Source organism: Eleutherodactylus coqui, chromosome 7 (genome assembly GCF_035609145.1).
Source record: "Eleutherodactylus coqui strain aEleCoq1 chromosome 7, aEleCoq1.hap1, whole genome shotgun sequence".
NCBI classification, from domain to species: domain Eukaryota; kingdom Metazoa; phylum Chordata; class Amphibia; order Anura; family Eleutherodactylidae; genus Eleutherodactylus; species Eleutherodactylus coqui.
In genome coordinates this window covers 165,537,980-165,552,267 of record NC_089843.1, presented here as the reverse complement: position 1 = coordinate 165,552,267, position 14,288 = coordinate 165,537,980, and the positions used below count along the sequence as shown (strand labels likewise).

General features: G+C 43.6%; 1 protein-coding gene across 3 annotated transcripts in view; it reads right to left on the bottom strand.

Annotated features, from left to right (window-relative positions):
- Window positions 1-6,966: 6,966 nt before the first annotated feature.
- Window positions 6,967-14,288, bottom strand: part of LOC136572919 (centromere-associated protein E-like) — a 47,909-nt gene continuing 40,587 nt past the window's right edge. For 2 of the 3 annotated variants that reach the window (XM_066573949.1, XM_066573946.1), the window contains 5 exons: window positions 13,522-13,619; window positions 13,278-13,434; window positions 11,718-12,223; window positions 10,905-10,949; window positions 6,967-7,440 (listed from right to left, as the gene is read on the bottom strand). In XM_066573949.1, the coding sequence (XP_066430046.1) occupies window positions 7,340-7,440; window positions 10,905-10,949; window positions 11,718-12,223; window positions 13,278-13,434; window positions 13,522-13,619 (907 nt within the window). In that variant the 3' untranslated portion in view covers window positions 6,967-7,339. The remainder of the gene's footprint in view (window positions 7,441-10,904; window positions 10,950-11,717; window positions 12,224-13,277; window positions 13,435-13,521; window positions 13,620-14,288) is intronic. The other variant, XM_066573947.1, reaches the window with a different exon arrangement.

Genomic DNA, 14,288 nt, shown 5'->3' with positions numbered 1-14,288 from the left:
GGACATTGAGAGTATTTGCAGAAGGGTCGCAATCTTTTATACGGGAGACCAGTGACTTCTTGTGTAAAATTAGAACTTTGGAAGCAAGGGAGAGATCATTTTCATAGGATGGTAGCTATCATATAATAGGAGGCTATTTCTATCAGTTGGCTTAGTATATAAATCTGACTTAAATTTAGCCCCATCTTTGGGCACCATAACACCCAAGAATTGCACTTCATCCTTAGAAAATGTCAGGGTGGAGCTTAGGGTAAATATTAGAGATGAGCAAGCACCCAAATGCTCGAGTCTGCGTTATTTGAGTCAAGTTTTTCCTAAAATTTTCAGAGTTCTACTCGAGTAACGAACCCCATTGACTACAATGGGAGACTCGAGGATTTTTGTATGTGGGACGCCGGGTGCCGAGCTTCCCCCCCCCCCCTCTCTCTCCCCTGCTTGCCAGACAAAAAAATTTGCCAATGAAGCGCCCTGCATCGAGGCAGGGAGGGGCCAAAACAGGCACGTCACAGTGGGGTGGAGCCAAAAACTGGGGCGGGGTCGAACACGGCTTGATGCTTGTTCGAGTAACGAGCACCATTGAGTACGCTGATACTCGAACGAGCATCAAGCTCGGCAGAGTAAGTTCGCTCAACTCTAGATATAACATCAGGGAAAGATACACTTGTGCTTCTTCTATGTTGTGTATTTGATTATGTGCCCATGCAGCCTTGGTTATGTAGGTGAAACCACAATGGACGTTAGAACACACATGGTAAAGCACAAGACTACGATACAAACAAAAATCTAAGAATTACCATTGTCTAAGCACTTTCTTGAATATAACCACTCTATCAGTCAACTTAAAGTTAGAGTATTACCGAGAGGCGAAGAGCGTATCTTACAATTAAGAAGGAAGGAACTCAAGTGGATCTTTGAGCTTGATATGCTGACCCCCAGTGGTTTAAATCTTGAGTATCACTATATGCCCCATTTCTAATATGTTATGCATCTTTAAGGCTTGGCATTTCGTTTAGGAGGTTTGTGATGTGTTCTATATTGTATTCATGTTTTCTTCTCTTATTTTTTTGTCTCCTCTCTTATTTTAGGTTGTTGTCATGTTAATTAGATTGGATCCTGCCCATGCTGCCCTTTTTACAAGCACACAGTATACATCATCTCTACTTTAGTGCTCTTTCTCATGAGCGTATATCAGCCTGCCGTTTTTCCAGTCGGCTGATATACGCTGCGATCTGATGCATTGGATTTCAATGCATCAGATCACATGGCCGTATTCCTGCGACATAAAAACGCCCGGCATTTTTACGTCAAGCCCAAAAGATAGTCCTGGAATTATCTTTAGGGCCGGAATACATCAGCCACTGCATGGGCTCCTATTAGAGCCAATGACAACGGCCGGAAAAGGGAGGTGGGAGGGAGTTTAACAGTGTGACTGCTAAACTCCCTCTTCTCTCCTCCCTTCCGGCTGATTGCAAAGGGAGGGGGTCAAGATGGGGGTGGATCTAAGTACCGCCCCGTCCCACCCCCTCCCATTGCTGGCTGCGGACAAGGCCCAGGATGGGGGCGGAGCTAAGCTCCCACCCCCTCCCCGCCCATTGCAATCAGCTGACGGGGAGGAGAGAGGAGGTGAGTCGCGAGGGGAAGGTGAAGTCTCAACGGCATGGCAGCCTCGGCGTATATGTGTCGGGGCCCATGCTGTTTGAACGGGTGCACAAACGTTAGATTTGTGCGCCCGTTCACAAGTTTTTGGTCGTCACTTCCCCCCCCACAACAGTAATTTACGGACCATGAAACTTTCACTCCGCTATCAGTGCCTAGACAAAAAAAAGTTTGTTTCGTGTTGCAGAATTCCTTTTAAGTGTGAACCAATCACATCCATATCTGTGCCTTGTCATAAGTATGTATGTTATAAGTACGGTATGTATAAATATCCATGCCTCTTCAGATCCAATCCATAAGCCTGAAGAAGAACTCTGCGTTGGTTCGAAAGCTCGCTATTATTACATCATGTATTTTTGTTAGCCACTAAAAGGTATCAGATCTACAAGATTACGTGGTTTCTCTTGCTGGGAACAATCACATTTTGCTCTACTGGCTAACAAGGTACCAGATCTTTGTTTTTTTTAGAGGATACCACATTGATACATATGGAGGTCTTTCTATGGTTGCTATACCTAGTAACATCTCATATGGTAGGCCTGGAAAAATGTGAATGGGATGTTTCATTTATTAGCATCCCCTCTGTAGGAAAGCTGTGTATACTATTTTACAATTCAATGGTCACCACAATTGGTATCGCTCTATATGGTGAGTTGTAGACATCATTTTTCGGTTGGATGGCCAATTACGGCTGCCAGCACAATTGCTATATACTTTACACAGAGATACAAGACCTCTTTTGATATCACTGGAGCCTGCAACGCTCTTTGGTCTCTAGGGTAACACCCCAGACACTGCAAATGAATTGCGAGGCTGCATTGATCTAGCGTGTAGAGATGAGCGAATGTGCTCGTTTAGAGCCATTACTCGATCAAGCATCGCTTTTTTTCGAGTAACTGCCTAATCGGGCGAAAAGATTTGGGGGGCGCCGGGGGTAGGAAAGAGAGAGAGAGCTCCCCCGTTACCTCGCACATGCCGGCGTGTGCACCATGGAGATGGCGTATGGAGGGATCCTTTCCAATATATATGTATGTATATTTCTAGTACTGTATTAAGTGGTAATTGGTAAACTGATCACATCTATTTAAAAAGAGGGTACGTTATTTTAACATGATTGGTCTATTGCTGTCTGCTTTTTACCATTTATGGTTCACATAATTCACTAATTTCTGAGCTTGACAAAGACCCTGAGGATCGAAACATGGCTGTATACCCTTGGCAGGGAGGAATAAAGTTATTTCATTTATGCTGCCACGGACCTCTTTTTATGTAATTGTTATATTGTCTGTGTTCTCCCATCCTTAAAAGCGCTGCAAAATAAATTGGCGCTATACAAAGATTATTATTAATACGGCACTTATGCAGCTCCAATATGATTACTTTAGGATATTTGTGGTAGTATTAGCATTGCAATTAGTTAGTTAGAGTTAATATTTCATTGGAAGCATGATAGAGTGCATCTTCTTACATCATAGGGACTGATGTTTTTATTGGTTATGATGTAGTCGCCTTTATTAGGATATTTTTACTGTTTGGATTTAGCATTACTATCACATTTGGCTGGCTTTGGTATTTGTGCCGTTAGTCATCTTGACATCTGTGAGTACATTTTAAATGCATTCGTTATTAATAAAGATGGTTTTATATGTGGAGTAGTGAATGACTATTTCCTCTTTGAGCTGCAATGGTTATGGCAGTTACTAGCAGTGGTGGTTTAAATGGAAGGGGGCACCATTCATTTGATCAATTTGGTACCTAGCCACATCAGATTATGAGCTTCATGATAATGAAGGGTTCAAAAGGAGAAAACACATGGTTCAGAACTACAAAACCAGAGAGGTAAAAAGAAGTCTTCTGCTCAGGGAACGGTTGGTGAATATGCCTTCTGACAGAGCATTCATTGCTGAGAAATGCACTCAGTCTTAAAGTTCAAAGCCAAATGAAACCCATTCTGGAGAAACCGATGGTCTGTTAAAACTTCTACATGGGCAATATCATTTTGGCTACACCAAATTTTAATCTTTTTCCACACTTGGTTATAAGCCCTCATTGTGGAGGCTCTTCGATAATAGGGTGTTGACCATGCCTTCAAACCAGACCCTTGCTTGACCCCGATTAACCGGTCACCAGCCAGGCTGTCAGATGTAGCTTCTCCAGGTTTAGGAAGCATATTTCCCCTTGGATCAAAAAGTCGTTTCACTGGAAGCCTTCAATAATGGCTCGGACACAAATCCAGGACTAACAGGAACCATCTCCTTCGCGGCCAGCACAGGACGACTGCACTTTCGCTTAATCTTTCCTCATCTTCTGGAGGACTCTGTGAATAATAATTCCCCTTTTATGTGAGCCGAATCTCATTTGAATGAGCAAGTGCTGTCACCGCTAGTTCGTGCAGAATGTTTAGACAGGCAGATCGTTGAGAATTGTTCAGTGCTTCACATTCCTACATGAAACAGTGAGCGGGGAGCGTTTAACTGCAACGAGAAGTCAACGAGCCGACGATTTTTATGTAGGCTGAAACTCAGCAACGAAACAAAAAGCAAACAAAAAGGGGAGAATGACTCATGTTTGGACTTAACGATTATCACGCATTGTGTGCGTTTGCATGACCATCGTTAAGTCTAAATGAGCTTTAAGAGGAATTGCTGGTGAGAACCACAGCAAAAGCTTCTCTCAGCTAATGAAAAGTCTATCTAGACAACCTTGCCTGGAGAGCGAGCAGAACGTTTCCAGTTGAGTGTCTTGGGCAGTGCCCATGACATCCCGGTCTGAATGTCTGAACTTGAACTGACTTATGTGGAAGCACGGTGTAAAACTGTCATGTCATTTTCTGTATGTGTGTTGCACAGCTGACGCGACTGAAGAGTTAACCGTGATAAAATCATTGCCTGTCAGCTGTGTCTGCATGTGAATGTATCTGTTCTACTGTGTCATGTGGTACAAGTGAGGACATAAATGTGAGTGTCAGAGAGCAGGAAAGGGCTGTCTTGTTTAATCTGTGTTAGAGGAGGCCTTTCATCTGGCCTGCTGCAGAGTGCTAACACAGAGCCGCATGGAAGAACCAGCAGCTTCCATGTAGGTGAAGATGGAGGAAGAACATCCTGTAGCACATGGAGAGTGGATGTGAGGAGAGAGTCGCTTCCAGAAAGCGAGCACACCAAACCTCAGTTTTACTAAAAACAAGTACCAATGCACAACACAGGTGTTTTCCTGTGTGTCAGTCTGCCATTAGGATCACCGCACAGAGATACTTAAAGGGGTTGTCTCACGAAAGCAAGTGGGGTTAAGTACTTCTGTATGGCCATATTAATGCACTTTGTAATGTACAACGTGCATTAATTATGAGCCATACAGAAGTTATTCACTTACCTGCTCCGTTGCTGGCGTCCCCGTCGCCATGGATCCGTCTAATTTCGCTTTCTTCTGGCGTTTTTAGACGCGCTTGCGCTGTGCGGTCTTCTTCCTGGTGAATGGGGCCGCTCGTGCCGGAGAGCTTGTCATCGTAGCTCCGCCCCGTCACGTGTGCCGATTCCAGCCAATCAGGAGGCTGGAATCAGCAATTGACCGCACAGAGCCCACGATGCACCATGGGAAAGGACCCGCGGTGCATCGTGGGTGAAGATCCTGGCGGCCATCTTGGTGAAGGAAGAAGTAGGAAGAAGGAAGACGTCGCAGAGCAGGGATTCGGGTAAGTAATATGCATTTTTTTTTTTTTTTTTAACACATCCATTGGGGTTGTCTCGCGCCGAACGGGGGGCCTATGAAAAAAAAACCAAAACCCGTTTCGGCGCGAGACAACCCCTTTAATTGTGACACCCATGCGGATGCTGTGCGGGGTGCATTTAGGCTAAGCTTTCTTCCTGAGCAATTTGTCTGCGAGTGATTGTGGAGTGACCTTCCCCCATTCCTCCTCTGAAGTGCTCCCAATTCCAGGACCAGTGACATATAGATAACGTGGACTACAGGGCTGTATTGTTTCTGTGTATCCTCCCTAGCTCTGAGCTCCTGCCTGTCATTGCTGCAAGTGAACTATACCTGTAATAACCTGTTTTACAAAGTTTTATTCAAGTAAAAGTTTTACCGGGCCTTAAACGTTTTGGCGCGGGACAAGCCCTTTAACAGTGTGTGGGAATGGTGGCGTCACGAGTGATATCTACTACAAGCCCCTCATCCGCCTTTTTGGAACTCCTAGCCGAAGGAGTGTCAAAGCGAGGCTCGCAATCTACACTGGCCTTGGTTACGAGTCATCCCTCCGGGACCAGAGCATGGTGAGTGCCAGCGTGACACGTCAGCATTTATCCCTCCCAGCTCTTCACGTTAACCAGGTGCCCATGATCACCCCTCTGGGGTGTTGCATCTGCACTTTCGAATCATCTTTGGAAGATTACCATGGTCCATGTACTCTATGCGGTTGTCCTTCCCAACCCTGCTTCTTGTGCTGCCTGAGGACGACAGGGAATGCAAGGTTTTGAGACACAGTATTTGAACAGCTTTGTGCCAGAGTTCACAAGCAAACAGTAGCCCATTCAGTAATGTACATTTGGAAAGTTCTTCCTATCTGAAACTCTTGTTGTGCCTGCTATTTAAAGTCACCCCCTTAATAAGTATTTTCTGTAAGATGCCAAGTACTAGCTCTTGTAAAACTTCAAAAGTGAAAAGCTGTGCAATTACGTCACGCATTTAGCAACCTTTCAGTCCACATGCGGGATTTTTTTTTTGCCAAAACTATATGAACCTGCTTACTGTTGGATTGGTTCATTTTTCATAGATAGAGTGTATTTTGGTACATGTCACACACATGTAAATGTTGTGGATCCACGCGTGGATTTAGCCCCATCAATGGGCAAAATCTGCAAGCAGAATTCAGACTAGCAAGAAAGTTTTCCTCTTTCCCGAGAAGCGCCATTTTGCATACTATGCCTAGGAAGCTTTGAAGGCCCCCCCACTAAGTGCTGCATGTCCAGAAAGAGCAATAGGCCAAAAACACGCGAAGGCCCTGTTCTCACTGGTGTAATTTTTTTAAAGGATCTATGACATATTTGACATTAGTTTTTTGAGCCCATCAGACAGGTTTCTTCTTCCACTTAACGTTTCTGCCCACTAAAGCCAATGGAGAAGAAAATACACAGATGCCAGGGGGAAGCACATACAGCAGCTTGAAAATAAGCACAGCAAGTGGATTACGTAGATTTTTAAAAATCCCATCCCCAGCAGCCCGAATAACACGAACAGGGGGTTTAAGCACTCAACTAGAGGCCTCATGGCTCCTGTACATACTTCCCTTTGGAATAATATGCTGATGGCAATACCTTTTAAATAAACTACCTTCTTTTATTGTATCAGCAATAAATATTGGACTTTATTAATAAAGACATCAAACTCAAATTCGAAAACAAAACACACAAGACGATTTAGAATAAGTGGTAAATGATGTAAATAGGCGTACTATCTAGCGCCACATTTAACATGGTTACTGGTTTAGTAGATTGACTGAAGGAACGTGAAACTTAAAACTTTACCCTTTATTAAATATATTCTAAAATGTAAACTAAAAATCATTATCTTTTGGAGCTGGAAGGAACAATATCCGGCTTTGCAGAATTCAAATTTTTTCTTTTCACATTGCATTTTTTTACTGTACAGACTAAGATGAGGGAGCCTCGTATATTGTGTATGGAGAAGCTCAGGAGGCTTTGCATTCATTGGGTTTATCCGTTGGTGCTTTATCCCACCAGTTATTGACATCACTAGTTGTTTCGGTTGCTCCAGTGTGCAAAGTTTTATCTGCAAGAGAGAAAAACTTGTCAGCCCACAAATATTTACAAGGACGGAAAAAAAAAAAAAAAAAATACAGGTGTTATTTCACCAGAGACGGCACCAATCATGTTCGTGGCATGTGTAGGGTATTTTGCCTTTCCACACGCTGCTGGGAATAGGCGGTTGTACGCGCCCAGGTACCTCCATATGGCCTTTTCCTATAAAGTTTGAATAGATTCAATCTATTTTTCTGTTATTTGTGGGAAGCGTTTGGTATTGCAACTTTAACCCCTTAGTGACGGAGCTTTTTTGCTTTTTTCCATTTTTGTTTTTTCCTACTCCCTTTTAAAAAAATCGTAGCTCCTTAATTTATCCATCGACGTCGCTGTAAGTGGGCTTGTTTTTTGCGGGATGAGTTGTGTTTTTCAAATGGCACTATTTATTGTACCATATTATTTACTGAAAAACTTTTAAAAAATTCTTAGCGGAGAGAAATGGAAAAAAAACCCGACATTCCACCATCTTTCGGTGCGTCCCGTTTCTACACCACACAAATTGCAACAAAAACGACCTGATATTTTTATTCTATGGGTCAGTACGATTGCTACGATACCAAACTTGTATAGTATTTTTTTTGCTGTAGTACTTTTATTTATTTATTTATTTAAGATATTTAATTTTTTTCAATTATTTTCTGCGGTCAGTTTGTGCGCGCAATACCTTTTTTATTTTTTCGTCGACGTAGTTGAGAAAGGGCTCATTTTTTGCAGGATGTCCTGTAGTTTCCGATAGTATCAATTTGGAATACATATGACTTTTTGATCGCTTTTTATTGCGTTTTTTTCTGGGAGACAGGGTAACCAAAAAAGTGTATTTCTGGCGTTCTTTATTTTTTTTTCAGACGACGTTCACCGTGCAGGAAAAATAATGCACTACTTTGATAGATCGGACTTTTACGGACGCGGCGATATCAAGTACATATTTTTATTTTATGATTTTGATTTTTTAATAAGGATATGGCAAAAGGGGGGTGATTTAAACTTTTATATCTTTTTTTTTTTTTAACAATTAAAAAAACTTTGAATATTTTTTTTACATTACTTTGAAGTCCCCCTGGGGGACTTTAACATGCGATGCTTTCATCGCTCCTGCAGTATGACGTAATGCTCCTGCAGTATGACGTAATGCTATAGCATTACGTCATACTGCTTTTTTACAGGCAGTCTTTCAAGCCACCCTGTGTGGATGGCTTGGGAGGCAGTCTGCTAAGGCAGCCCTGGGGCAATTCATTAGGCCCCCGGCTGCCATGACACCTGCACGGCTTCCCCAATCTCACCGCGGGGGAAGGGGGCCGGGCGGGACCCCCGAACAGCGTTTGGGGGATTTAAATGCCGCTGTCAGAATTGACAGCGGCATTTAAAGGGTTAATAGCCGCGCTGGCCGAACGGCCGAGCGCAGCTATTGCCCGCGGGTGTCAGCTGTAATAAACAGCTGATGCCCGCGCTGTATGGAGGGAGATAGCGCCGCTACCTCCCTCCATACACGTGCTGCAACAGCAGGACGTAGTTTTACGATAGAGCTGTCACTAAGGGGTTAAACGAATAGTAAGTAATTACTGTAATGCGCCAGAGTATTAGGGCCGGGTTTCATGGAGTTTTTATGGTTTTCTCTTGTTTAAAGGTAACCTGCCACGTCTCCACATGTGATGCTGTGGGGAAGTGACCACTTCCCTTTTAGCTAAATCCCACATACAAGAATAGCCAATAGTTTGTAGTTACATGTGAAGTGACAATTTATCAGTTTCCATTTCTAAACTCTTGTGATTTCAACAGAATATATATCTTAGTTGAAAATTAAGTCCCCTGAACCATCTAGGAGATTCGAACACTTAAATCCACATGTAATTTTGTACTAACTGATGCTTTCAGTGCAACTAACTGCTCCATACATCTCTATGCGAGCCCAACTAGATGGGGTTTCCAGGGTTTACATTGTAAAGAGAACTATAAACGCAGGGTAATGCAAAAACAATGGTGCAAAAGCAAAGCCAGTTTATATAATCCAAAACATGGCGCACTTGTCTTACCCTCTCGGAGTTATACTGCAATATGCAGGGCGATTCAAGAAGAATGGTGCAAAAGTCAGGCAGATTTAGTCATACACGAACAGACACAACAGCCAGAAAGACATGAAAAGACAACAACTCAGTCATTTGTAATACTAGACGACCTAAAACAAGGCATCTCGACTGCAGTGGATTCAATACGGGTGCTTTCACAGCGACAGAAATGTGCTGCATTACATATGGCAGATTCTGCGCCAAGAGCTGCATGCTGCCATGTGGATATTGTAGCGGAACTGAACCATTTTGTATTCCACATCAGAATCTACAGGTATACCTGTGGGTTTTGGTACGTTTTTCTGCAGCACCAGAATCAGCTCTGTGTTGCGGCACATAATGGAGAGAAATTTTGCCCACGTGAAAGCAACAGTAGATACGCCAGGATACATCTGGGCAGACCAGGACCATCAACTTGACATCTGCTATGTCACCAATGGCACCTACATCAAACATCTGTAAGGTACGTCAATGTGAAGAGCCTTTCTATCTTTTCATGCCATTCTAGCAGTTATGCGAATTCAAGTATGGAATAAAATAAATTGGTTTACTTTTGCACCATTGTTTTTGCATCACCCCGTATATTGCACCAAAATAATAGTATAAAATGTAAGATGGTAAAACTGCATTTTTTTGGATTGCTCTACTTGGCTAAAGGACTTTCTATGCTTGGGCCAAATTAATCACTTCTACACGTACTCATGTTATAGGGTAATTGATGGTGCCACCATAACTGCAACCCCTCCCACCGCCCGCATTAGGTACATGTAGACTGAACTGTGCTACTGGCAGTTATTGGAGTATGACAGACTGCGAAAACTGGAAGTGGGTTTAGCAAGCCCAATATTGACCCGTGGACCCTATGGGTGATGATCTGCTGCCCTGGCCTCTTGAACTGTGTGACTGTGGCCTTGTGTAGAGCTCTACTGAAGGAGTTCCCTTCAGCAAGCATTTATGGTAAAAAGTGTAGTCCGGCATGTACTGCAATCAGGTGAACTGCAGGGAGTGTGAAGAGGCATAGTGTGCATCAAGAGTGTAATATAACCCACTCCAACTGTATTTCACACCCCAAACGTGCAAAGTGATCACATTCTTTATGTCAAGACCAAACCTTCCAAAGCAAACACACATAACAGACTCATTCAAATAAGGTATTGCAATATGCTAGTTACATATTTACAGGGAATTCGCTTTTGGTCAAAAAAGCACATCATTGCACCAATCAGTATTGGGAAGCAAGTTGTGCTCCTGCATCTCCGTGCCCTTCACGCCGGCATTGCAGACGGGGGGGGAGGGGGGGGGGGGGCAAAAGTGGTTTAATGTATAGGAGGTCTTGTCATAAAGCGTGTAAAACAAAACATCTGACGGTTACCCAATTCTCCTCTAGGATTCCCATCGGCAGGTTCTGTACTTAGATCTGTCAATGATATAGTAAATGCATGTTGAATAAAATATCCCATACCCCTTGATCAAATAGCTTTTAAGCACCTCTGTGTATTGTATAATCCTGGCCTCCCGCTGAAACCCTAGTAAAATACACCACAGCAGACTCTTCCAGTTCAGTCGTGGACACACTATTGTACCTACCTGTCAACAAGCTCCAAAAGTTTTTGTGACACTCGCTTTTAGCCTAAATAGCCGTCAGGCAGTGTGTCTATAGCAACTAGACTGTCAAACAACTAGTCTTTTCCATGCGTTTCTCTAGTTTACCTAACACTAAAGGCCCATTTAGACAACGCTTTTCGCTCAAAAGCCATCTTTTGAGCGATAATAGTTGCATGTAAATGTGCCCATCTTTCACTTTTCTGCCAAAAGAGGATTTTCAGTTTGGCATAAAATCCATCATTCAGCAGAACAGCTGATAAAGACTGCACGCTGTGTTCTGCCCGGGGAGCGCGGATTACATAGTCTGTTCTGCTGCGGGGCTGACAGCTAAAAGAGAACTTAGTCAGAGAACAGCGGGTGGTCTGTTCCCTGAATACAGTTCCCAGCGGCTCACATGCAAAATGATCGCTCAAAAGCCAAAAGCTTAAAAGCCGTGTAGACCGCTCCTCGAGCTGCTCTGCCTCCATGCTGGCAACGATTTAGGATCTAACTCAACGTCTCTGGAGAGAATACATAGGACATTCCACAACGGTCTACTGCCCATACAACCCTGTGATACAGAAATACACCTTTTAATTACCTGATAAAGTGCCAAGGTTGGAGTTATCAAAAAACTTGTCCGGCCAGTAAGGTAAAGATTTCGATCTCACGTCAAAGAATTTCTCTTTAGGCGAATCGGTTTTCACTGGCAACTTTTGCTTTTTGCAAGGTGATGCAGTTAAAGTGCTGAACAAAGGCCCATCTGTCTTGTGTGGAGAAGCTGGATGCTTTCTGTAATGATCAGTATTTCCCGGAGAGCTAGCAGGAACGCTGTGTCGCTCCCTATTTGGGGACATTGGTGGAGGTTTGTGAGTTACGGTCTTACTTTGAGACAAGTCCCGCTTTCTCTGTAGCCCAGTTTTGCCCAGTGAAGTTATATAGCAAGACGACATCTCGGACTTCCTTGGAGAAACCTCTGTAGCGCTGCAAAGGTCTGTATTGCTATGAGACATCATGTCATCATGCAATGAACTAAGGAGTGTAGTAGGGGTCTTAGGAGACTGTTTCTTCAGCTGTTTAAGCTCTTCTTCATAAGAGGATATGTTACTAGGAAAAGCAGAGAGGAGGAGAGAAAAAAAGTCAAAACAGTAACAGGTTGTATTTCCTAGGAAAACCACAATGCCGCTGATCAACATTTAACCCTTTCCAATCCAGTCTGGAGCTGTACAGCCTTCAATCAGAATGTCTTCAGACGTCAATGTCAAAAAGATATCTGGCAGGGTATTCTTACTGTAGATTACTGGCTGCTCTGTTGTCAGGGGCCTCTCCAGCATGTCCCATACCGCAGTACTGGCTTTAGCCAGCAGATGGCGCCATTGGATAATGGCAGAAAGAGAAAGCCCCCTAGGAAACCCTGAATCCAAAATTGGATTGCAAAGGCTTAAAATAAATATATGGTCAGAAAATCATCCCATCATTAGAAGATGGACAAGTTAGAAGGGGGTTTCCAACCAAAAGCCATTCAGGACATCCTCAGGATAAACTCCCAGTGATCACGAGAATGGTGCATTTGAAGCCCCCCTACTGAACGGAGTGGTAGTGTGCATGTGTGACTGCTGCGCCATTCACTTCTATAGGACCAACTGAGGTAACAATGTATCACTCAGCTATCTGTACACAATGAATAGAGCGCTGGTCACATGTACTTACCATTGCCCCGTTCAGCAGGGGTCCTGCTGCAGTTGGACATTACTTGTAGTTTAACAAAGACATTTTGGTCAATGGTGTTTCTTTTCTTCAAATGTAGCATAAGGTTTGGCATTCCCCCACCACCATAGAAAAACTAAACAAAAAACATAATACACTATTGCATCCATAGACCGCTCACCGCCGTCTCCCACGGTGGTAAAATGCTGTGATCCACCCCTGTGGGAAGGAGCCTGAAATGTGGCTCTGCTGCAGTATGCAGCATATACCATAAGAGGCCATTTGTGAGCTGTATAGAAGGAGAAGCTTTTTTGCATTTAAGACCCCCCTTTTCTCTGACGTATGGTAAGAGGTGGAGTTTGTCATCCCCAAGTGCTTTATAACACTTCCTAGAAATGCCCTACTCTTACCGCATAGTTTAGAGAAGCTAAGGCAGGAGAGATGGCAGCCATACCTTGACAACTGATGGCATTTTCTCTTGTACTGCGCAATTTCCCTTTTCAGCTCAGCATTCTTTGACTGTAGCACAAGCATAGCCGTGCTCTGCACGATGCCACTACCATCGCCGCAAGTCAGAGGGTACGCTGGGGCGCTGGAGCTTCCAGGACCAACTAAGGAAAAACATAAGAAATATTTTTAATTTTTCTGATATGATCAAGGAACACCCTCCTCTAAGGATTGAAGCCTCATTTACATGCCTGTATCATCTAGGTCTTTTTGTGATCTTCTGAGCTGCTCTCTTAATTTTCGTAAGCGTTCTTCTTTGTCCTCTACACAAGCTTTCAAGGATGAAATTCTAGGGAGCATGAAGAAATACATTTTAGTGTGGCTTATTGAGAGTATCAAGAAAAATCCCCTCCAGTGACTAGTCACAACGTTCTGTGGTCCTACAACAAAAAAAAAGCATCTCCCAAGGGCTCTAGAGCTGCTGAATTGCCTGGAGGGCTGCAAAATCTCTGCAGACATGTGAATTTTTATTTCCTTCCAGATCAAGCTTACTATATTTCCCCTTACAGTCTACATAGCAGCACAATGAGGAGGGTTAATTCTCCCTGTATACTATTAAGATGGGGTTTTAACTGGTTTCATTAAAATTCCATCCAACTACAGCCCCCTGACCCTTTAGAAAGGATGCCTCTCCCCCCCCCCCCCCCCCTCACTTTGTTTTTTTCCCTGTTTTGTGTGGACGAGGACAGATTGTTAAACTGGTTCCCTACTGCTTTACCATGCTGGACTTCCTAGATGGTGCATTCCCCAGCACAAGCCATATACTGCGTTCTGCCATTGAGCTTGTTGGCACTAATGCACCTTTACTTTTCTTCCCTATAGGCAGTCCATTATAGCATTCTTCATCACATCATATGTGTGGGGAAGAGGTTCCCTAAGGCCCAATGTCCATGGGTGGATTTGAATTGCAGAGGATCCGAAATTCAAGCCGCCCATAAGGAAGCATGGGTGTCCGCAA